The sequence below is a fragment of the Mesocricetus auratus genome, unplaced genomic scaffold (assembly GCF_017639785.1).
Source record: "Mesocricetus auratus isolate SY011 unplaced genomic scaffold, BCM_Maur_2.0 Super-Scaffold_100015, whole genome shotgun sequence".
Lineage (NCBI taxonomy): Eukaryota > Metazoa > Chordata > Mammalia > Rodentia > Cricetidae > Mesocricetus > Mesocricetus auratus.
Window position 1 is genome coordinate 43,106,819 of NW_024429198.1, and position 25,137 is coordinate 43,131,955.

General features: G+C 48.6%; 2 protein-coding genes across 9 annotated transcripts in view; one reads left to right on the forward strand and one right to left on the reverse strand.

The window, feature by feature from the left end:
* The window catches only part of Cables1 (Cdk5 and Abl enzyme substrate 1), a 111,964-nt gene that overhangs the window by 79,758 nt on the left and 7,069 nt on the right, over nt 1-25,137 (forward strand). For both annotated transcript variants that reach the window (XM_040757830.1, XM_040757831.1), the window contains 5 exons: nt 6,328-6,424; nt 7,731-7,887; nt 9,186-9,289; nt 19,642-19,748; nt 21,062-21,269. In XM_040757830.1, the coding sequence (XP_040613764.1) occupies nt 6,328-6,424; nt 7,731-7,887; nt 9,186-9,289; nt 19,642-19,748; nt 21,062-21,269 (673 nt within the window). The remainder of the gene's footprint in view (nt 1-6,327; nt 6,425-7,730; nt 7,888-9,185; nt 9,290-19,641; nt 19,749-21,061; nt 21,270-25,137) is intronic.
* The window catches only part of Tmem241 (transmembrane protein 241), a 193,313-nt gene that overhangs the window by 4,048 nt on the left and 164,128 nt on the right, over nt 1-25,137 (reverse strand). For 3 of the 7 annotated variants that reach the window (XM_040757834.1, XM_040757837.1, XM_040757832.1), the window contains one exon: nt 22,138-23,305. The exons of 1 other annotated variant lie outside the window; for it this stretch is intronic. In XM_040757834.1, coding sequence (XP_040613768.1) covers nt 23,196-23,305 — 110 coding nt within the window. In that variant the 3' untranslated portion in view covers nt 22,138-23,195. Of the gene's footprint in view, nt 1-14,706; nt 15,660-18,728; nt 18,829-21,425; nt 21,571-22,137; nt 23,306-25,137 lie in introns of those variants that run through there. 3 more of the 7 variants (XR_005881672.1, XR_005881671.1, XM_040757833.1) reach the window with 3 other exon arrangements.

Sequence of the window (25,137 nt, forward strand, 5' to 3'; positions counted from 1 at the left end):
CACATTAGTCAATGCCCTCCCCTGTCTAGCGTGGACCTGCAATTAGGCCTGGAAATGCTCCACACATAAGAAGGCCTGCATGCGGCTCCCTGGACTCTCCCTGGCCTAGTAAACAAGTGTGCCAGGGGCCTCCACCTGAGACTCATTTCTTCTCAGCCTCGAGTCCCTCCCTTGCTCTGCCCCGCTCCGCCCCTGGACCAGGAATGCAACCTCAAGCCACTGCAAAGGAACTATGGAGTTAGAAATAGAAATGGAAGAAATGGTGAAGACTAGAATGGCCTGAGAGAAAGGCTCAGTCCAGAGCAGGAGAAGGCAGATCAAGAGGAAGATAGAATAATGCAAATTTGGCCTCTTAAACCCTTGGTTAGGGATCAGTCCCAAGCAGGAAGCCAAGAGAGAAACTCGGCTTCCTCCCGTGTTTCTTCCCTTACACCCTGGCCTTTTGCTCAGACGAAGCCAGAGCTCTGCCTTGTACTTCGGGGCTGACTCGCTTACTTTAGAGCCTGAGAGGGTGTAGTGCGGCCAGTGCCCATTTGTAACACCGCATCCATTCGAAAGATGCATTCCGCTTCCTGACTGCCAGCTCAGAAAGTGTTGGAGTGCAATCCACTAGTGAGAGAGAGACTGTAGGCAGTGTGTTAAGGGTTGTTCCAGCATTGTAACAATCCACTAGTGAGGGGTTACCCCAGCATTGTAACAATCCACTAGTGAGTGAGAGACTATAGGCAGTGTGTTAAGGGTTGTCCCAGCATTGTTTCCGTGCCTAAAGGAATTGGCGTCTGTGCCCAGGGGCTTATTTCCTGAAATATGCAGACATCAGTGGGCAATTCTGCCTAGGCATCTCACCAGAAAAAAGTAAGAATAACTGCATGGTTAATTTGCTATTTGGAGGTCTTGTAAAAATTCTGGCCAAAACAGTTTCTGTGATGATATGCTATATGGACCAGAGCCATTTGTATGACAGACACTGGATTCACTCTCTATAAACACAACAGGGATTGCTCAGTAGGGTGCAAGGTGTCTTAGGGGGGTGTGTCCTAAATTGTCAACAGCTTCCACACGGTGTCTGTGTCCTTAGCTTTTGGCATGAGGCAATCAGATGAGGTCATCTGCTTGAGTCCGTTTCCTGATAACTGATCATTTTGTGACACAGAACAAATTCTATTCTGAGAGAGCTTTCAAGCCTAAAGGCTGCCTGCCTGCGCTGGGGCCCATCCCCTTCCTCCCCACCCACCCGCCCCAGAAGCATCTCTTCTCGTGGTGGAAAATTACACATTCACAAACTGTGTTTCTTTCCTCACACCAAGCATATTCCCACACAGTGACTGATTCTGGATGATCTCATGGGTAAATCACGCCATTATCCGGCTGTTTATAAGAGCTGCCTTTAGACAAAGATTTTGGTATAAGCTGCATTAAGACCCCGCTATTGTCTGCCAGCCGCCCTTCTGGGGATGACTTACCCCTGAGTGCCGAGTCTGAGGGGCCAAGATTTCTCAGCTAAAAGCTGCCTTTGATTTGGCTTTTTTTTTTCCTGTCAGCCGTGGCCTTGTTCATTGACTTTGAACTCCGTTGGTGTGACTCTGCCTCCATGCAAGCAAGAGAAACTGATCCAAGATGGCCACTGCCCTTGAAGGAGCAGTGTTAGCTCTGGGACTGTGACAGGGTTATTTTGGTTTACCATTTTAGAAGTTTCAGTCTGGGGTTGGGGGGTAGTTCGTGCAAGCATGAGACCCTGAGTTCAGTACCCGACACCCACATGAAAGCCAGGAGCAGTGATGCCCATTTGAAATCCTGTTACTGGAGACAAGTGAATCCCTTGGCGTCTGTAGCCAGGGAGCCTAGCCCATTAGACAAGCTCCAGGCCAGTGAGGCCCTGTCTCAGAAACCAAGGTGGGCCACTCCTGAGGAACAACACACACAGTTGCCCTGCGGTCTCCACATACATACACACGCACCCACACAGACGTGCTCTCCACAAGTGCTGCAGCTGAGTCACTGACTTCATGGCTGGGCTGCCAAAGTCAGGGGTGGGGGGTGTTGGTCAATGTCCCCTTCTAGGATCTGCGTCCTGACCTAAGGAACAGCACACGTGTGTCTGGAGTCCCATGGCGCGTGATCTCTTAATTAAGACTCGTTCACACGTGGTATTTCCTTTCCTAATCCGGTTTTCAGAGCTCTGCTCTCTCCCAGTCTCTGTTCCTTTTGAAGGGTCTAGAAATCCTGTTAATATTTAACTAGCTCTTGAATTATTTACTCATCCGAGTGTTTGAGCCATTGTTGGCCTTAAAAGAGAAAGTTCCCTGGTGGTGCTCCCAGCTGGTCCCATGAGATGTCACCATGGGTAGAGGTCAGAACAGCCCGATCTCAGGAGCAGAAAGCCTTGGAAAGTGCCTAATTGGATCACACATGCTTTCTCCCATCTACTTCCCAGGTGTAAGTATTCAATTGTTTATTTTTTTAAGTATTTTATGTGTGGGGTGTGCATGATGCAGGGGTGCACATATGTGGAGGTCAGAGGTCAACTTTGTGGCAGTGATCGCTCCTACCTTTCCACGAGTCCCGGGGATCACACTTAGCTCAGCTGGTTTGCACTGCAAGCACCTTTGCACACTCGCTCACAATTATAATTTTTCTAAGGTTGTTTCATTGATTTTGCCTCCAAGTTAAAGGACCCTGGACCCTCTGATTGATGGGGAATCCTGTGGTCCTACCAAAATCAATTCTGTGCAACACATTAATAATAGTCAGCCAAGTCTTTCACAAAAGATAGTCGGGAATTGGCTGGCCACGCAGTGGTTAATGGGGGCAGGGGGTGGGTAACCTTTGAGAACGAGATAATGTAGGTTGACATTGGCTTTGGTCAGATGATTCAACAGGGGTGAAATAGGATGCATTTGCTTTGTGCGGTAGCAGCTGAGGCAAAGCCTGGGTTCCAGGGGCTTTCCTGATGTGGACTCACGGGACTCGGAGGAGGATTGTGGCACGCGGCTGTGAGGGATGCCACAGCCCCCAGTGAACCAGCCTGCTCTTCTTAAGCACAGAGCTGCTGTTGACTGTCTGCTATGTAATCCCTCTCATCTTGCCTCAGCCTGCCCCTCAGCCCCTGCTAGCCCTTCCCATTCCCCCACTCACTGTTTCCATGGCTGCTCTTTGTCTCGCATTTGCAGACTGTTCACGTTTGCATAGCCCGAGAATTGAGCTGAGTGGGAAGCCTGTCTAAGCTGGAGCAACAAGGAATTAGAACATGAAGTTGCCCGTGGCTCTGACCAGTGCTTTTCGGGCCTTCTAGAAATAAGTAGGTGTCTTCCCACAGCCTCACGAACCACACTCTTGTCCCTGGCAAAAGTACCACATTTAAGACTTGACATGGGCAGATCTGAAATACTGCCCAGTGGTGCTTCAACTTGCCATGTTCCTTAAAGAAAGGACCTCCTATGCAGGCGAGGTTGACCTACGACCCAAAGAGACCAACCTACCTCTGCTTCCAAATGCTGCGATTAAAGGCATGCACCACCATACCTAGTGCCTTTTTGAATTTTAAAAATAGCTGGAGTCTCAGTAAGTTAATATTTGAACCCTACATATATCTGGGATTAAAAGAATAGCCTTCAGGCTTTTCAAAGAAAGTCCAGCTTGAATCTGCCTTTAATGGCTCCATCCAGCTGTTGCTCTGAGTTGTCATCCATACTGTGGGTTTAAGGCTGGCAGTTGAGGCCACAGATACTTTTGACAACCATTTTATAAGACTTTAGAATAATAATGTTAGAAAAACACTGAGATTTATTCTTGCCCTCTTGGGAATTTTGCTTAATTCTTTTTCATTGGCTATTCTCTCTAAAGATTCCTTTTGGGTGTGTCATCGAAGCTCATGGTCCCTTTCTATAGGCACAGCCAGGCACCGGCTTCTGGGACAGCATCGCCCATAGCTGTATTGCTTTCTTTGCACTCACACACGAGGCCAAGGCAGTTATCTGTAATACTGCGAAGGCCATTGTGAAATCGCTGTTATTATGTCAGTCGAGTATGGCTCCGAAAGGGCAATTTCCTGCAGTTCATGCTACTATCAGGTTTCAGTGACATTTATTGGAGCACTTAGCAGGGAAAACCCGGAGAAGATGGGTGGCATCTTGTGCTTTCAGATCCTGACTGGTGCTACCCATAGAGTCAGGAAAGGAAATGGACACTTGCCCGAGGATGTAGCTCAGGTGGCAGAATACTTGGCTAACATGCCCAAAGCCTCGGGTTCAATCCCCAGGGCCTCAGAAAACTGGGCATAGTGGTGCACACCTGTGACCCCAGACCTTGGAAGGCAGAGGCAGAAGGGCCCTGTTCAGGATCCCCATCTGCTACATAGAGAGTTTCAAGGCCAACCTGGGCTATAGGAGATCAGATCCTAAGAAAAAGAGAAAAAGGTCCAGTGACCATCAGAAATGAATGAGCTTTGTTTTCTGTGACTCTGGAGGCACATATGTGTATATGCATGTACTCTTAACTCACTCCCACCAAGAACCATGCTCAGTTCCAGTGACCACCTGAGAGAATGCACAGAAACATGTATCCCAAACATCACAGAGTCATGTTCTAGAGTGGCTGCTTGATGTTGGGAATTACATACATGGGGATGGTCTTGAAGAAGTACTGATTTATGCTCTTGGAGGGATGGAGGAAGATAGAGATAGATAGAGAGACAGACAGAGAGAGAGAGAGAGAGAGAGAGAGAGAGAGAGAGAGAGAGAGAGAGAGAGAGAGAGAGAGAGAGAATAGGGGGAAGGGGACCCTATACGCAGTTCTGAGCCTTGTTTGCCTTTGTCCTATGTGACTTTGATGTCATTTTGAGCATGGTGAGCCATCTCCTCTTAAGAACGTGGCTGCTAGGAGCAGGAGGTCTGCATGCTGATGTTGAAGACTGGCCCAAATAAGACTTTGCGTTGGAAGGAGCTGGGCCATCTGTTGCACACCTGTGGATCAGAGCAGGGGTTGAACTGAGCTGGAGGTGTTTGTTTTCCCTGTGTTAAAGTGGCATTCTTTCCTTTCGCCTCCCTCCTCATCACTCCCCAGCCCTTCTCTCTTTCCGGGTTACCTTCGGCCTTCCCACATTACTTTCTCTGCTGAGGCTCTCAGGCTCTGCTTATGGAACCTCCCTCCAGGTCCCATGGCGAGCATGCTGTCAGTCTAAAGTGGCCTTCACTAGCAAGCACTGTGTACGGACAGGCTGGAAGGTGGCACCCAAGCATGGCTGCAGCATAGGTCCTGGACGCCCTAGTCTGTCCTGCACTATACAGGATACTTGGACATAGGAGACAGACTGTAGTGGGTAGTCAGAATGGCCCTAGGTGACTGGAGGGACTCACCCTTTGACACACTGAGTAACTCTTCCTGGACATAGTCACAGTGGATCTGTCTTACACCTTTAGGGTGGTGCTACGTGTTAGGAAGAGCATTTAATGCAGAATCACTCCCCACAACCTTGGTGACCTTGACAAGACTCAATGTCCCCCTCTGTAAAAATGGGTTAATGGTAATACCTTAGCCAACATGTGATAGTGAGAGGCTTTAGAAATTATACCATGAGTCGGGCGTTGGTGGCACACACCTCTAATCCCAGCACTCCGGAGGCAGAGGCAAGTGGATCTCTATGATTTGGAGACCAGCCTGGTCTACAGAGTGACTTCCAGGACAGCCTCCAAAATAATATAGAAAAAACCCGTCTTGAAAACCAAAAAAACAAAACAAAACAAAACAAAAACAAAAAAGGAAGAAAGAAAGGAAGGAAGGAAGGAAGGAAGGAAGGAAGAAATTGCACCATGCTACAGGAAGGCTTGTTATTAGTATTGGGGTCATTCTTCGATGAGAGGACACACTGTCAGGGTGGTTGGCCTGACTACTGTGGCATTGATCCTTTTATTACCAGTAAGCCCTTGGTAGCTGTTGAACATATTGATTTGTCCCATCTGATAAAGAAGAGTGGTGAGGAGAGGCGATCTTAGAAACTTCAAAAAGAGGCCAGCACTAGATCCCTACGGTCCCTGGCACTCAGAAAACCCACCCTCCAACCCCCACTCCCCCCACCCCGTCTGAAAACACAGAGGCTGTGCTGAAGCTGTTGGCAAACACAGGCTTCTGAGCTTTGCTTCCTCTGCACATGTTCTGTTCCTGTGGGTCTCAGTTACATGAACGTGACAGGAGAGTGACCCCCCGGAGCACCGCTGACGTCACCGCCCAGCCGCACTGGGTCATTCCATCAGTGTGGCCGTGAAATGCCACACAGTAGTGTTCTCCTTTGGGAACCACACAAAGCATTTTCTCTTGGCTTGTCCTTCCTAGGGACCTGAAATTGGATGGAGGGAAACAGTCAGCAGGGGCCATGAGCCTGAAGGAGATCATTGGCCTTGACGGTGTGGAGCTGGGTGCTGACGGGAAGGTAAGGTTCCAGTGTCTGAGATTTTGCAGATGGCACAAGACCCAGGATGCAAGGCAGAGGGCTACAGTGTAAGACTTGCTTGCGAGGTCAGGGCGGGTTCCAGGGCAACGCACTATGTCACTCCAATTCTGCCAGTGTGCGGACAGAAACCACCAAGCCAGTAACTCAGGAGAGGCATGGCAGGAGGTCCCGAGGTATGCGCGTTTCTCTGCTAACACTGTTGACAGCTGATTGTGCAATTCTCACATATTTATGGACACATACCCGCATTCCAGGATGAAGTGATGGTTTGTGTATCTCTGAACTGAAGGTGTCAGAGCAATATTCCAGCCACCAGTAAAGTTTTGGCTTCTCAGCCCAGCACAGCGACCACTAAATTGTGGTCAGCTTAGTATCCAGTCACATTCCACAATGAGCTGTTAAGGAAGTCCAAGGAGCAAAATTTGAAATATGCTGACCTCTGTTACTGGGAATAGGTAGTCTCCATGTAACCTCCAAAAAGCCTGTGCCCCAGCAGGGAAGCTCCCAGTGTGCCTGTAGGTGAGCGGGCCTCACCCTCAAGGCATCTGTGGCCTCTGTGTCCAAGACCTAGGCATGAGGTAGTTGTGGTAGAATGCGGGTCATGGTCAGCACCTGTGGGGAAGCATGAGAGGATCCAGCAGTCTTATCAGATACTCCTGAGGCCTGGTGTGTTCCTGCATTCCTCTCCTGGATTATAAGATACAGTACAACAGGTACCTGCGCATGATGCAACATTCCAGCACATTCTGAGACAGTGCCTTGCTGTCTGACACATGGACATTTTAGCTACCTACTAGGAACAGACATACTAGATGGGATCAGTTAAAGTGTACACAGCTTGGAGTCTGTTCAGGAGGGCTGGGTATGAAAGTGACACAAGCTTGGCAAAAATGGACCATACAAGATGCATCTCTCTCTCTCTCTCTCTCTCTCTCTCTCTCTCTCTCTCTCTCTCTCTCTCTCTCTCTCTCTCTCTCTCTCTCTCTCTCTCTCTCTTCTCTCTCTCTCCTTTCTTTCCTTACTTCCTTTTTCTTTTTTGTTTTTTTTTTTTTTGAGACATGGTCTCTTTGTGTAGACCAGAAGCTGCTTCAAACTCAGAGAGTGATGGGATTAAAGACAAGTCCACCAGGCTGGGATACAAGTTGCATCTTTTCAAATCCCATTAGATTCCAGAATTGCAGTTTTTAAAAAACAAACCTGATCTTAGAGTAGCGAGCTTGGCCAGAAGACACGCCTGGCCTCCTCTGGGCTTAACCACTGCTCTATGTTTGTCCTCCCCTTTTAGACAGTGTCCTATACCCAGTTTCTATTACCCACAAATGCCTTCGGAACCCGGAGAAATACCATAGACTCCACCTCCTCCTTCTCCCAGTTCCGGAACCTGAGCCACCGCAGCCTCTCCATGGGCCGGGCCAGCAGCACCACGGGGAGCCTTGATGCAGGTAACTGTAGCTCAGAGGGGCCTGGTGGCTCCTGGTAGGATGCACCTTGGCTTACAGTGCAAATGGGATCTCTGTTTGTGTTGGTCAGAGGACAGGGTCCACCAGTGAGGTATGAGGGCAGGCATGAGCTGTGATCTCAGGTCACACAGGCTCATACACATACCACAGAAGAACTGTCTCTCAACTACCAGCTCAGTTACCAGCCCCCAGGCCTGCCTATGAGGGCAAAGCCAAAGCTGCTGCTCTCTCCCGGCTTCTCAGTCCTTATTCCCCTGTGTTCTATTGCTGCCTTCTGCACTTCCCCCATACGGCCGGGTCCTGAAGTGTAGGATTGGGTGAGCATTTCCTCTGCAGTGCTCACAGTTAGGAGTTGCGTTGACTTTTGAAGGATGAGCTGCATACTCCGTGTTTGCCCTCACATAAGTGTAAGGATAAAAACTCTTACAGAGAAATTCCAGGTGAGGGGCCTAGGAAATGACTGGCAAAGCGCTTTCCACAAAAACCATGAGGGCCTGAGTTCAGATCCCTGGCTCTCATGTAAAAGGCCAGGCATGCATGTATGTAATCCTAGCCCTAAGGAGACAAACAGACCCTTGAGTTTTGCTGGCCACTAGTCAGGCAGTCTTGGTGAACTCCAGGTTCCATAAAAAGTGATTGAGGAGCGATCTTATATGAACTTCTGGCCTAGACACATGCGAGCATGCACACACACACACACACACACACACACACACACACACACACACACACACACACACGAAATTCCAAGCACAGATGAAGTTCCCTTGGTCAGTCTACCCCTATCCTAATGCCCCTATCACCTGCAAAAATCATTTGTATCAGTGTTTGTGAGTGGCTACCACTGTTAGGACATGATTCACACACAGCAGTCTATCTGGAAGCTTTTACCCAAGGTCATGCCTTGAATGGCACAACTAAGTTTAGCAATTCTCTCTGCAAGCTTAGAGAACAGGCTGGTCTAGGGCCATATTCTGTGACCTATAAGGGTCACATTCTGTGTCAAGTTTTGTGTTCTTCTGGGTCAGGGAAATGAACGCGTAATTTACTAACATAGGAAAAAAAACAGAATGGTAAGAATTGGCCAATCTTTTTGTAGGTGTGTGTTTATACCTCATTGCCAAGCAGAGGCAATCCCTAGAAGTCAGAGCCATTGATGTGACTCTGGGGCAATGGCCCTGAAGCCACCTGGTTTTTAGTAACTGTCCTCAGCATCTTCCCAGCAACCTCAGCCTCAAGGGGTCCAGGGCCCTAATGACCGTTTTGCTTGTGCTCCTCAGGAAGTGACCTGGGAGACTTTGTGGACTACGACCCAAATCTCCTGGATGACCCCCAGTGGCCTTGTGGCAAGCACAAGCGGGTCCTGACTTTCCCTTCATACATGGTAAGTGGTACCCGATGGCTGGCTGGTGGGTTTCCTGGTGCCCACAGCATCCTGGAATGGCCTTGGGTTAGCCCGCTGGACTTTGTGTCTGTGATGTAGGATTCTGGTTAGCTGGCCTGGGAATGCCACCCACAGAGAGGTTGAGCAGGGTGGGTCCAGCTTGGAGACCTTGACTTCTGAGAAGGGCATGCCAGAGTATACACACTTCAGACTCCGCTGACCTTTCGGTGGAGCACCAAGTGCAGGCTGTGTTTGGATCTCCTTAGCAATTGTAAGTCTCCACGTGCACTCCAAGCCACTGGCAAGTAGGACATGGTGTTCAAGGGAGTACTTGCTATATTTCGAGACTTCTGGTTTCCCCCTTGTGTAACTGGATTACACTTTCTAGCTGATCACCTTCCCAACCATGGTGGGCTCCTCCTTCTGTAGACACTCCTTTTTTTAGTAGAGCTGTCCTCACTGCTGAGAAGCAGGAAAGAGCCTACTATGCAGAGAAATGGACTGACCAGACCCGTCATACACTCATCAACAGAGGAAACTCTGCCTAGGTGCCTTGCCTCTCTGCCTTCTACATCCCATGGGGCAGCAGGGCAGACAACCACAGCACTTCCTCCCCCGGGTCACTCCTGCTGCTTGTCTTAGAAGCCCTATCCTCAGCACTGAGGCCAAGGGTTCTCACTGACAACTACAGATGCCCAGGGGCAAAGCAACTCCAAGTACCTAAGGCTGCCTGTGTTTGCATTTAGAGTTTAGAACCAGCAGTCAGCACTGGGCCTTTGCCGATTGCTCTTAGCGTTTGAGTTCAGAGATCTGCTGAGCCACATTGGGTAGATTGAACTTTCAAAGTCATGCAATTTAAAATGGCCCTGTGCTCACTCTCCCATACCTATCCCTCAGCTCCTAACCTGATAACAAAATCACAGTTGTGTATGGGTAGGGAGTGTTGGGTTTACATGTTTGTGGGTTTGTTTTTGTTGTTTTCTGGGATTTTTTTTCTAATCTGTGACCTGTTCATTCAAGGAACAAAACCAAGACTCATTCATCTTCCCCAGATTCCAGTGCTTAAATATTCGGTGGCAAAAGCCTGTGCTCTTGTGTTAAAGGAGCCACTGAGAAGTTGCCATTTACATGAGAACATGTATTTTCAGTGTGGACCCCACTTTCTCTATGAAGGTTCACTTTATTAACTACCTTGGGCAGGAAGCTGTGGCTGAGAATCCCAGTGAGACCTTTTGCTAGTGACAGGAAGTGGGGTCCTGAGCCTCCAGCCTCTGAGTCGGGCTCTGCTCACTGATTTTGCCGGGCTGTTTCTGAACACCTGTCAGCAGTGGGACCTCAGGGCAGGGTGTGAGGACCATTCTCCGGCCAGCTTAACAGATGTCTAGAGGTTTGAGACAGCATGAGGGTGTACTGCTTGTGGCTGATGATGGGGTCCTGCAGGGGACTCCCCTACGGACACGCTGTCTTATGGCAACACTGACCTCCCTTTGACAAGCTTGGTGGGTGTCTGGCCCTGTTTGTCCTCTTACTTCATTATGGGCCTTGATGTTCTGGGCCAGTCTGTGCAGACTCACACGCACAGAGCTACTTGTCCTCCTTGGACACTTGGATGACTTTCCACGTGAGCGTGTATGTCCGGCCCTCCTCATCCTGTGTTCCCAAGTAGGTCGTTTTGCATGTGCCAACACTGGGCTTCCGGTAAGAGTCCATGTTTTCACAGAATGCCATTACTCTTTGACTGCATTTCCTAGCCCAGGCCATGAGGCTTCTCTCCTGTTCTGGCCTGACATTGGTATTTTCAGTAAAGGACAGGACATGCATTCTCTTGTGCTCACACTTAAATTGTTGACAATGTGTGACAAACAGCTTCGGGCCAGTTCCTGCAATGCATAGAGGGAATTTACAGGCTATAGGGATTTGCACTGACCTTGCAGGATTCTTCATTTTCATGGGTTTGCTTGACTGTTGTATGCTGTGGAGCAAATCTAGAATTTGCTCATTCACCAAATTTAGTTGTCGTCCTACCATGTGCTTTGTCGTTTACCGGAGAACTAACTGGCCATAGTCCCCTCTAGTTGGCCTTAGAATGAGTGGGGAAGTCCAACAGCAAGCAAGCAGACAGAGGACCTCGGTGGAGAGGAGGGTATGGAAGATGCCATCCTGGAAAAGTGATAGGCATAGATAAGGAGGGTCGGAGATGGGTTCCTGGGAGGGCGAGGGTGTGCGCAGAGTGGGGTTGACACTATAGAGTGGCGAGCCTGCATCTGTAATAGGCTGGTGACTCCCGAGGGACAGTAGGAGTTGGGGTTGTTTGAACAGGCTGCTGAAGGGCCCTCGGTAGAAGCCTGAGGCACATGAGGAGGGGGAAGCTCTCACCCGACAGCCATCCCATCCGGTAGATGCCAGGTCTCTGAGGCTGGGCATTGCTGGCCCCGGAACTACTGCTGCCATGTCTGCCGGCTTGCAGGAACAGGCCCTAGGGACCACTCAGCCTCTGGATCCTGCTGCCTCAGGTTCATCTTCACAGGCCACAGTCCCGGTTAACCCATCTCAGTGGAGAACCCAAGACCGAGACCTTGCTGTCTGGGGATGTGCCATGGAATTTCAGGCTCCGTTGCAGCCATCTTAAGTGTGTAGTCTCACAAATTCTGTCACCGCCGTTTGATCTCAATATAGATCTTCTCTGTTTTTCTAGTTCTCCATCTTCACTAAGGCCACCCACCGCTGTTGTGACTTCTGCAACTGTATTAAGTTTTTCACCTGTCCTGGAAGTTTGTGTAAATGGAATTATAGGCAGTATACTTTCTTTGGTCCATCTTTCACACGACTTGGTGTTGATGCAATTCACACACAGAGTTGTATTTAATTGCTGAGCAGTGTTGGATGAACACAGCTTATCTATTCATCCTGAAAACGACTGCCATCAGTATTCCTGTGCATGGCTTTTTGTGGACATCCGTTTCCTTTTTTTCTTCTTGGATAAGTACCTCCGGGCGGTCATTCAGCATTACCCATCCAGGCCGTACTTGGATATGTGCTTTCTCCAGTGTTGTTCTAATGATAGCTCAAAGAAGCATGTGCCACAGCCTGTTGGAGGGTTCTACAGGTGAAGTCCCTCGCTTCCAGCATGGCAGTGACACTGAGGTAGCCTTGCACTCATTAGATTTGTATTTTTAATGGGCGACCCATCAGGTCACTCTCACACTTAGCCATCATGAAGAGGCAAAAGCTAGATGTTGAACTTGAAACCTCCAGGGGCAGGTATGAAGACCACAGCATAGCTGCACCTGCGGTTCAGCCTGCAAACTTCTAGAAGGTGACCACAGAACATGAAACGCGTCATAGGCGGCAACCACAAGCCTTGAGCGCACGTCAAGCTGCCTGGCTGCATGCAGGTTCTTGTAGGGCATTAGCTAATGTTCAGCCAGAGGGCAGGAGGCTCCTGTCAGACCATGTCTCTTGTGCCTGCCCTGCCTGGTGTGTAATTAAGTTTCACTAGAGAGTGGTTCTTCCTCATTAGAACCTGGCAGCTTCTGTGGGTAGTGGTTTTTATTGTTACCTGTTTTCCCCTCCTTTTATGGGTGTGGAAAACGATTAAGAGAATATGAGAAAGAACTGTAGTAAGGCCAACAAAATTAACCCCCAATGGACCCGTGAATCCTTTTCCTTTTTTCTCACACTGCTTTGACATAAGAAAACCGAGACATTTTTGATGAAGTCTATAGATACCACATCTCTATAGACACCCATTGGATTGGTCCCTGATAATATTTCTCTTATTCCATTTGCCTAACAGCAGAATTTGAGTCCTTCGGCACACCCTCATAGCATGCCTGCATCACCCGCAAGCTGTAGAAATATACCTTAGGATTCAGTTTTCCAGGACACCAGGACATGCTAAGCAGGGAGGAAGAGAGGGCTCAGTAAAAAGATGCGTTCAGCCCGCCCTACTTTGAGGCTGGGCTCTGCCCTCTGTCTCCACAGACAGAATTTTTATTGTTGTTGCTTGTTTTCATTAAGAATTATAATTACTGGTAGCTTAGGTGCTCACCTGCTGCAGAATATTCAAGATGTGAAGCGTCTGCTGCCACCAAATGTCTGACGTAAGTGTACCTCACACGGCATGGTGACCCCTCGGTGTGACCCACCCGCTGTGTCAGCGAGAGCTGCACACGGCTTCCTTCAAGGCTCTGGTGGTTGGAATCCAAGGGATAGAAACAGCACCGTAGGCAGCCCAGGCTGCTTAGCCACCATCCCCATAGTTTCCTTATCATTCACTGTTGTCCTGAGAAAGCGGATTAAATGCCTGGGACAGCTAAAATGCCCATCTGCTGTTGGTTAGCTGGATGCAGCCCCAGCGCCCCTGCCTAATTACTTGAACAAGTAGAACATCTGCTTTCCGCCGCCGCTGAACTGGAAGGCTGATGGCTCTCGGACAAGTGCTGTCGAAGCAGAACTGGGCACTGATGTTCGCAGGGCTGGAAGGAGCTGCCCAGGTCACTGCCCGGAACTACTCCTTCCTTTTAAGGTATGGTGGGGAAACTGAGGCAGCCTCACTTCCTTGGACTGTTCCCACCAGGTGAATTCTGGCCCCATGAGACAGGAGCAGAGAGGGCGGCATGTGTGCCCTGTTCAGAGCTGCTTGTATAGATTAGACTCTGAGTCCTAGAGGAAGGAGGCCAGAGCTCCACCAGACCCTCAAGTGGGACCAGACCAGCCGCCTGTCCATTCTCCACCATCATTATTGAGGCTCCCTTCTGTCGGCCATGCACTCCAAGGGGGTCGTCTCTTCGCAGCATCACAGCTGGTGCTGTGAGCAGGGGTGGAGTCCAAGTTCACCAAATTAGACTTCCCTCTTTCATGAGTTAAGGTGGAATAATTATAAAAAGCAGTGTATCCCAGAGTCGGTGTACACCAATGTCAGCGTATGCCCATGTGAGAGTATCCTAAACCCATGTCGGTGTACCCCAGGGTCAGTGTATCCCTTGTGTCGGTGTACCCCAGTGTCTACAATAGATGGAGTAGATACTTCTACCTAAATAACTAAGTTGTAGGCTTTTCGTCTTTTTTCAGGGTCCTGTCTCTGTCTCTGTCTCTCTCTTCCTGCTCCCTGCCTCTGGTGAGGGCAGGCATGGCGGGGCTCCTTCGTGGATCACTTCATGGCTCTGGAAGTTGCTGTCTTTGGGGTGGGGGTCCTCTCTTTCCCTTCACACAGCTGAGTGCACACTACTGCCTGCAGCCAGGAAGCTCACTTTGGGTACTTGATCAGAAATGCAAGTGCTGAGGGCCAGAGCTGCCGATCCGTCCTGCAGCCTGGCCCTGCTGTCAGTCACAGCTGCAGGCCCAGAGGAGCCTTTACTGGGGCCAGTCCTGCCGCCTGGAATTAGGCAGGGATGCTAGGAAGGAGCCACACCCCGTTTAATTAGCGCTTTGATTTATAGTAACACAGCTGGCCAAATCCAGCATCGCAAGGGTTTGTAACTGGTTTATCAGACTGGTAGGTAGGTAAGCTTCAAGCATTAGCTTTGTGTTTAGTTTATCTTCCAGCAGGGGCTGAAAACCCTGTGCCTGCTGCTGAGTCCCTAGTACTGCCTCTTTGACACACTGTCATCACTGAGAGAACTGTGGTCTCTTGGGTGTCTAGGAGGGCCAGCCCCTAAGGATCATTGTGCAGCTCCCTCAAGAGAGGATATCAAGTTGTCAGAGCCTGACGTACTCTGTTTTCCACAGAACATGGTGCCAACCTCATCTCTCTGACACCTGCTGGGGTAGAGGGTGGCCCTTCTGCATCCTACAAGGTTTGGAGTCAGACTGCCATGCTGGGGGCTGCCCACTCAGCCTGATTTACCCCAGGCAGGCGAGTGAGCAGCCCTCCAGAGCAGGGGCCGTTAGCACAAAGCAGGCATCTAGTAGAGATGCCAGAGGAGGGATTTGAGACTTAAGGACTTCAGCCGTGTGCTCATGCTACCTGGATGCTGTGTGGCAGAGCTATGTGTAAAAGCAGAGCCCAGTGCCTGTGACGTCCTCCCGCCGACCAAGGGTAAGGCTGACTCTTGGGAGGCTGAGTGGGCCCTGGGGCAGGGGAGCCAGGCAGTCAGCCTGGAGAGCAGGTAGGGCTCCGTGAGGTAGAAGCCACAACTGTGGCCAGGACTAGATCCCCCTGAGAGATGCTGTGACCTCCTGTGACCTTAGGATATTGTTTTGTCTGCAGCAGCTCTCTGCAGACGTAAATGAGGTAAAGTGAGGTGAGTGGGGGGTAACGTGGGGCCCTGATCCAACATGACTGTGTCCACAGAAAGGGACAGAAGATACAGGGGTGGTGCATCCATCAGTCCTGGGTGTCAGAAGCGTAGGCGAGGCAAGGCAGGTTCTGGGGACAGAGTAACGAAGTGTTATGAATCCACCTGCCCAGATTGTAGGCTTCCAGCTAGGTCTCTAGGGCAGCCTGCAGTTGTCAAACCTACCCAGATGATGGGAGCTTGTTACGGCAGGCCAGGAAACCAAAGTGGCCACTTCCTGTTCTCAGGCAGACTCTCAGAGCACAGCTTACCACCATCTTTTTCCCCATTGTGTCACAGAGGCATTTTACTGACCCCTCACCTTAAAATAGAGTGAGGCAGACAGACCAGAGTGACTGTTAGTGGGCACTTGCCTCGGTGACTTGGCTGTCACAAGCCTACAGTTGTCTCAGGTACTCTGATACCTTTAGAGTAAAGCAGCCTCCCGGTAGATCATGGTCCACTGGTCCCACCTGGCTGTGTGCCCGTCTCATACTTCCTGTGAGGAGCATCTCTATTTGGGCTCCTCTGTCTCTTGTCCTGGAGGACTACCAACCACTTGTCAGTCCAATGCTGGGGCTGTGAAGATGGAGTAGGGCTTTCTTGTCTATCCAGTGGCTGTTACTGGGCTTTGACAGAAAGGTAATGTTTACAGAGTGCACCTCAAAATGCATTATCTAACTTAGGAAAGACGCAAGGTGGGCAGCATGGTGGTACATGCCTATAATCTCAGCACTCCAGACTAAAGCAAGATGACTGTGAGTTTAAGGCCATCTTGGCTACATAGTGAGACTTGGAGGACAGGTAAAGCCCAAAAAATGATCAAGTCAAATGACAGATTGGGGCCGAGCCTTATGTTCAGTGCTTGGAACAACCATGAGGACATGGGACTGGAAACAAGCACATAGTAGGTTGGAGGTGATACAGAGGTCACTTGTGCATGCAGGTGGCATCCTATGAACTCGAGAGCTATGTCAGCCAGGTAGTTGGAAAATCTACCAAGGACTGGGCTGGGGGTGTCACATCAACACTCAGTTGCTCACTCCACTGCCCGGAAAGGACACCCAAGCTCCTTACCCTAAGAGCAAGGATTGGACCATGTGTAAACTGTTACAGTTCACTGCAAAGTTCAGCATCCACACCAGGTGGGGCTATGGTTTTGTTGGGAAAGTGCTTGCCTTGCAAGCCGGAAGACCTGAGTTCAGTCCTCAAGACTCATGTGAAAAAGACGTGGGCATGGCAGCACTCTTGTAGCTTCAGCTCTGAGGAGGTGGAGAGACAGGAAGGATTCCTCAAAGCTCCCTGGCTGATTAGCCTAGCCAAATTTGTAACCTCCACGTCAGTGAAGGACCTGTCTCAAAGAGGTAGACAGTGTTCCCAAGGATGACACTACTTGAGGTCGTCCTCTGTCCTCCTTATGTGTTTGTAAACACACACACACACACACACACACACACACACACACACACACACGCACACACACTTCCAAAGAGGGAAAGTTTATTACATGGTAAGTTCTAACCAAAGAATATTTAGGAATACTAACAGAATAAGAATGATCTCCAAGCCACCTAGGGAGCCTTAACCTGTGGGATCAGGACTCTAGTTTCTGACCAGCAACCAGGGCTAGCTACCACTACCAAAAGGTACCCTCCACAGTAGACATCTAAAGCCAGTGAACCAGAACTTCTCAATCACTCTTGATAGCAGAAATAACAGAAGTGCCACCTCTTTTCCAGTCAGAAATGTATTTGTCATCCTAGCTGCAAGGGAGTCGGGAACATAACTGTTAGTTTCCTAGCCTTTACAATGGAGTAAAACTTCCCAGAGTGAAGCAGAATGTTTAGGGAAGACTAGTCATAGGGAAAGCAACCTGTGCTCTAGGGAACTTAGCTGGATGAGTCGCAAGATGCAGCATCACTGAGTCAATTGAGAAGGAATGTTAATTGGCAAGGATAATCTGATATGCAAGTCCCTGGGCTTCAGACATATAAGTCATGGTAGAGATATCTGGGCTCCTAGACCAGAGGTTGAGTGACTTTGGTGTGCTAAGGTGACCACTTCTTCGGCCCTGTCTACATCCACACCCCTTTGTGACAGCTTCATGAGACGGCAGCTGCTGTCAGCTGCTCACTGTCTGATTAGAGGAGAACTTCCTGGAAGGCAGTGTGTATGGGGAGCCTGCAGCTTGTCGAGGCTGGAACAAGCTTCTCCACCACACTGGGCCTTGTGAGATGGGGTGCATTCAGAAACCTCAAGAGAAGGGTTAGGTGTCCTTTCGTATATCCCACATCCAGTCAGCTGTAGTGGTTACTGCAAGAAAGGATCTGGGCCTCTCATTGCCTCAAATGTTTGGACAGACTGGTTGGAAAATTCAAAGGCTCATTTGAATGGGGTGCCCTGGCTCGGTGTAACACATCTGATTCCTCATCTCCCCAAATGTCACAAACGTGAGCTGGTTAGCAGAATTGAGTTAGTGTTGCTACAGTCAGTGTTTATTCTCCAGACACGGAACTGCCATTGAGGTCACTCTTCACCGGGCTTTTAGCTGCCACCAAATGCAGTTCATGTGCCTATTCCAAGTCTTGTCAAGCTGAGGTGCAGCTCAGGGGTATTAGCCCTTGCCAGGGCATATCCAAAGCCCTGGGTTCAGTTCTCAGCACCACCAAAATCTAAATTCATTAGGTGTCACATCAAACCAAGTGTTCAGAGAAGCCTAGCAACTATAGTCAGGGTCACTAAGAACTGTTGGGTGGATTTTTCTGGTAGTGGGTCATCCCTGGGGCTGGGTGGCCTCCACATCACTTCCTATGGAAGGCAGTGACCTGCCTGCTGAAGTGACATCTGTTGTCAGCCTAAAGAGTGCTGGCCTTGGCAGATACACTTTTGAGATAAGCTGAGACTAACTCGTGTGACCCAGCAAAATACAAATTCAGGGGTGTATGCAGAGCAAGGGAACCCAGAACATTCCCAGGGGTTCAAAGGAACCTTTCTTGGGGATAGGTAGAATTTAAGCAAGGAACTGTTAAAAATGTCCCCATTCCATACATGTAGCAGAATGTCACTCTGCCTCTGAAAGGGAATTCATACACTAGCTACAATGCCAGCATTAACACTGAAAGAAACCTGTGATGGAAAAGCAAATACATTATTCTACTTACATGAGACAAAAGTTAGCCAGGGGCTGGTGATATGGCTAAGTAGGTAAGGATGCTTGTCACCAAGCCTGGTAACCAGGGTTTGATTTCCTGAACTTACATGCTAGGAAGAGAGAACCAACTCCCATTAGTAATCTTCTGACCACCACCACCCACCCACATACACACACAACACGGCAAATACAATCATGTTCATGTGTACACACATAAATGAATGTTTTAAAAGGTATCTGGGCATGGTACTCACATATGTAATTCCAGCAAGAAGAATGCAGAGCTCAAGGCCAGTCTTGACTACCTAGAGTCATGTCTCAAAAGCAAACAAAAATGGTGCTTGCCAGGGCTCAAGAAAATAAGCAGAGAGATGTCCTACAGAGTACTGGTAATGGTTGCATAACCATGTGGATGTCCTTAATGCCACTAAATGGCGCCTTAAAATGGTGAATTTTATGCATATTTTGTCACTTTTTTTAAAAATTAGGTTAGAAACAATCTTGTTTCACATGTCAATCCCAGCTCCCTCTCCCTCTCCTCCTCCCCACCAGGTCCCCCAGTCCCCCACCCAATCTCCACTCCAATCACCAAGGAGGGTGAGGCCCTCCATGGTGGATCTCCAGTAACTGTCATTTCAAACAACATTTAAACATAGAATGTGTTGAGCATCTATGATGTGCAAGGAATTGTACAGACCACGTCTCATGGCTCTCAAAATAACCGTGGGAAGTAGGACTGGGTGACTGAGTCTCTCAAAGCCAAGCCAGTGAGGGGCTGAGGGTGAAGCCTTTGAATCCTGGCCCTGTGTGGACAGCAGGCGGAAACACAGGCCTCCCCTGATGGTCTACTGGCTGTTAACTTGAGCATCGTTAGTACATCTGACCCATGGCTGCAGTGACATTTCTTGCCTCTTCTACTACAGACCACGGTGATTGACTACGTGAAGCCCTCGGATCTCAAGAAGGACATGAACGAAACCTTCAAGGAAAAGTTTCCTCACATCAAGTTAACACTCAGCAAAATCAGGAGGTATGAGAGCCGTGCATCACCCTGAACTCTCCTGCCAGGCCCCCTCCAGTACATTCACATCATATTATGGGTCTCCTTGTTTGTCAGGAAAAGAAATACAGGCATGTTCACTAGACGCTTCTGCTGCTGCCTGACTCGTGCCTGGATGTCCTGGGAGAGCCCAAGGCATCAGGCCAAGCTCCTGAATCCCTAGTTGACACAGCTCTTAGAGACATTCATTCAGTGAGAGAAACTGTCTCATGTCTGCCTGCAGCTTGCCAGCTCAGTAAAACAGGTTGTGTAAAGGGCAGAGAGGCTGGAGCTGGCATGGGGCTCAGTCAGTAGAGTGCTGGGCTTTCCTGCACAGAGCCTTGGGCTCAAGCTCCCTCCCTCACTACACAGCCCAGGCGTGATCATCTGTGATCCCAGCACTCGGGAGACAGCAATGTGAAACCAGCCTAGGATACGTGAGTCATGTCTAAAATCACACTCAAACCCTCGTGGGCAGCAGGCAGGTCTCGACTTTCTGGGATACAGGCAAAACTGAAGTGTGTAGAATTGGCACCTTGGGGCATGAGATAACTCCCCTAACCTAGACATGACTTCAAGGCCCTATCTTTGAACAACCACAGCCACCAAAATAGCCAAAACAGAGAGACACGCCCAGACTTCCCATACAGACGATTGGGTGGGTTTGTGGTGACCCACAGATGCTAGCCACTCATCCTGCCAAGCTAGAGGTGCTGACTGGTATTGTGGTGTCCACACCATGCCTCCGAGTGTGCTCACCACCACTGGAGTGTGTGCAGTGTTTACCCTAGTGTGTATCCCAATGCAGACTTGATTCTGCCATACTCCAAAACCAAAGAGTAAAGGAAAATTAAGCATCCATGCTTTGTCTGTTAGCTAGGCAGCTTTCCCAAGCACCCTAGTGGTTTTGCTTTTAGCCAAACACTTCTACGCCACGTAGAGGCTAATCAGTAACCTGCAGAACTTAGACACCTGAAATATCTCTAAAATAAGCGTGGGTCCCTTTCTTCACGTCAAAGAGCCCCACCCTATTTTCCTGGGGACTCAGATACGCACTGTGTTCAGTGGAGCCATGGTTGCCTGTAATCCTTGGAAGTGGTGATTTGGGCTGGGCTGTGTCTGTGTCACTAGACCCACAGAGGGGCCAGAGCCCCAGCTACATGGTCTGCATCTAATGTGGATTAATCTCGGCCTACTTGTCCCTGTGGGAGGGAAATAGAGAACATGCTTTCCAGATGGTGTCATAGTCTTCTTGTGGGTCCCCTGAGCTCTCTCAGGACTCCCTGTTTCCTGTCTTCCTCTAGTCTGAAGAGAGAGATGCGGAAGCTTGCCCAGGAGGACTGTGGCTTTGAGGAGCCCACGGTGGCCATGGCCTTTGTCTACTTTGAGAAGCTCGCCCTCAAGGGGAAACTGAACAAGCAGAACCGGAAGCTCTGTGCCGGAGCATGTGTGCTGTTAGCAGCCAAGGTCGGAAGTGACCTCAAAAAGCATGAAGTCAAGCATCTGATTGACGTAAGTGAGGGGCGAGTGTGCGCTCAGCCCAGCGTCCCCTGGACGGCAGATGGACCTTAATGGCTGAGATTAAAAAGCCATCATTAGGGTCATGACCTAAAACCCCTCTCAGATAGTATGGGTGATGAAATTACTCTCACAGCCAGAGAAGCCATGTGTCTTAGTTGGCTTCTTTATAAAGGAAAACACTTATTGGGTGCTTACAGTTTCAGAGGTTTCGTCCATTATCATCATAGTGGAACATGGTGGCGAGAAGGTAGTCAGGGTGCTGGAGAAGGAGCTGCAAGTCTTACATCTTGATCTGCAGGCAACAGGAAGTGAACTGTGACACTGGGTGTAGCTTGAGCATAGGAGACATCAAAGCCCATCCCCACATTTCCTCCAAGAAGGCCACACCTCCTTATAGTGCCACTCCCTTTGGGGGGTCATTTTCTTTCAAACCACCACACATGGTAACCACAAGAGTCTTTTGAGCATCGTGGCTGCCACACACCCATCAGCAATGCTGGGTTCAATGGGATGGGATGGCCTTACTTCCAAAGGACACCCTGACTGCCTAGGTTGGACTTATGAACAACTGCTTTAACGTAGAGTATAGGCAGGCTTTGTGGGATAGGCCCGCAAACCCAGCTACTTGGGAGGCTAAGGCAGGAGCACTGAATTTCAAAACCAACCAGGGCAACCTAGTAAGAGCCTGGTTTAAAAAATTAAATAAGGAGTAGGGAAGGGTGTAGACAGTGGTAGAGCTCTTGCTTAGCATGTGTGAAGTCCCAGGGTCCAATTCCAAGTACACAAATATATATTATATGTTGTGTTTGTGTACTGTAGTGCATAAATCAAAAAAGGAAAACAGATCAAGAGTCAACTGCCATTGAAAACACTGTTATTACTCAAAGTTCCCAAGAGGAAGGACCTTCATATGGGCTGCTGTAGTACTACTATGGACTGGGTGACGTAAACAACAGAAACTGACTTCACATCGTTGTAAAAGCTGGCAAGTTCAAGGTCCCTTCTGGCTTACATGTGCCTTTTTTTCTGAATCTGGTCTCCTTCAAGGTCACCAAGGTCATCAAGATCACCCAACTCCTCTCAGCCTAATTATCCTCAGAGTCCTTACCTCCCTACTGCACTTCCCTGGGACCAAAGCCAACAACTTTAATTTCTGAGGGACACACGTTTGGTGCATATAATCAGAATCCCGTGGGGGCAGAAGGAAAGGGGACTTGTGAGCAAGAGCCTTCATTATTGTTTCCAGAAAGGGGTGCTCACCGGGCAGGTGTGCAGGCTTGGGAATGGCCAGTTTGAAGAATGCCTGTCAGTGCTGGGCTGCCTGCAGGTGGACAGTGGCCTCATTAGCGTTGATGGAAGGAGCTGATGTGAGGGGAATTCTTGATGGATTGGTTAGCTTGCTTTTTGTTTTTTTTTTGTTTTGTTTTGTTTTGTTTTTTTGTTTTTACGAGACAGGGTTTCTCTGTATTGTTTTGGAGGCTGTCGGTCCAGCCCGGCCTCGAACTCACAGAGATCCGCCTGCCTCTGCCCCCCGAGTGCTGGGATTAAAGGCGTGCGCCACCACCGCCCGGCTCGGTTAGCTTGCTTTTTAAAAGCATCCTCACAATTGTCGTCCACTGTCGTCCATTGGAGCATTGAGGGAGTCGGTGTTTACAAATGCTCAAAGCCTGACACACACAATTAAGTTAGCAAGCTTTGGTCCAGCCTAAGTGATTGCCCAGCTCACTGCTGAAGTCCTGAGCCTCTGCAGTTCACTCTGGAGACCTTGCAAACCTGGTTTCAAGATGGTCCCAAAGAAAGGGTTTCAAGGCTGAGATCTCAGAGGAACTGGAATCACCAGGTTTATGGGCAGAAGTCACATTCCCAGATAGGCAATCCTGAGCCACAGGGCAGATCTGCCAGGATGCCATATCAGGTTCACAGGGCAGTAGGAGGAGTGTGCCCGGGAAAGGCAAGGACAGCAAAGAGGCCACGCTGCCACAGGCACAGGACAGACAGTTGGTATGATGCTCTATGCAGTACTGCCTCTAGGGATGAAGAGAATAAGGAAGGTATTCAGTATATGTTTCTAAGAAACAATAGTATTGACTCAGGGCAGAGGTGAGCTCTGGCCCCCACCTCAGGCCTGACTTCTGCTTGCCCACTCTGGGATCTCCTGGCCTGGGGACTGCAGGCAGGTCAACTCACTTCCAGCTCTCCAAGCAACCTCGAGTCTACTGAGGGCACTGTGCTAATCCAGCCCCCACCCACCAGGAGAGGGAGTGCATCAGACCCACCTGCACCCACCTAGAGACCCATCAGACTATTGAACCTGCTTGCACCCACCGGAAGAAAACCCTGGACCCATACCCACCAGGAGAGTAAGAGACCCCACCTGGACACACCAGAACAAAAGATGGGAAGACGACAAGACAAGAACACATTCAACAACAGAAAAACCAATGTGATGCCACCAGAGTCTACACCAGCATGACCTGAACATCCCAACACAGATGAAGCAGAAGAGAATAGCCTTAAAAACAATTTCATGAAGATGATAAAGACCCTAAAAGAGGAAATGAGAAAATCCTTTAAAGAAATGGAATAAAAGACAAACCAAAAATTGAAAGAAACAATTCAAACGGTACAAGGTTTGAAAGCTGAAGGAATGCTGGAATTATAAAAGGTGGGTAAATGATCAGGAACTACAGATGCAAGCATAACCAACAGAATACAAGAGTTGGAAGAGAGAATCTCAGGTGTTGAAGATACACTAGGAGAAATAGATTCATTGACCAAAGAAAATCTTAAATCCAACAAATCCCTAACATAAAATACCCAGGAAATATGGGACACTGTGAAAAGGCCAAACCTAAGAATAATAGGTATAGAAGAAGGTAAAGAAACCCAACTCAAAGGTACAGAAAACATATTCAACAAAATCATTGAAGAAAACGTTTCCAACATAAAGAAAGACATACCAATGAGGGTACAAGAAGCCTACAGAACACCAAATAGAGTGGACCACAACAAAAAAAAGTCCCCCTCGGCACATAGTAATTAAAACACCAAGCATACAGAATAAAGAAAATTAAGAGCATCAAAGGAAAAAGGCCAAGTAACATATAAAGGCAAACTTATCAGAATCACACCTGACTTCTCCATGGAAACTCTGAAAGCCAGAAGGTCCTAGATAGATATTCTACAAACACTAATAGACCACAAATACTAGCCCAGACTACTATACCAAGGAAAGCTTTCAATCACTATAGATGGAGAAAACAAGATATTCCATGACAAAACCAGATTTAAACAATACATATCCACTAACCTAGCCATACAGAAAGTACTGGAAGGAAAACTCTGACCTAAGGAAGTTAACTACATTCACAAAATCATAGGCAATAGATAATCCCACTTTACCAAAAGCCAAAAGAAAAAGCAGGATAAATCCAAAAACAATAACAACACCAGAAACAAACAAGAATTAACACTCAATGGTCCTTAATTTTCCTCAATATTAATGGTCTTAATTTGCCTACAAAATGGCACAGACTAACAGAATGGATACAAAGACAGAATCCATCCTAGAATTCAATGAGAATGAAGACACAACATACCCAAACTTATGTGACACTTTGAAAGCAGTACTAAGAGGAAAGTTCATAGCACTAAGTGCTCACATGAAGAAACTGGAGAATAGTCACACTAGAGAATTAACAGCACAACTGAAAGCTCTAGAACAAAAAGAATCAAAATCACCCCCAGGAAGTAATTAAACTGAGGGATGAAATCAATAAAGTTCAAAACAAAGAAAACAATACAAAATATCAATGTAACAAAGAGTTGGTTCTTTGAGAAAATCAACAAGATAGACAAA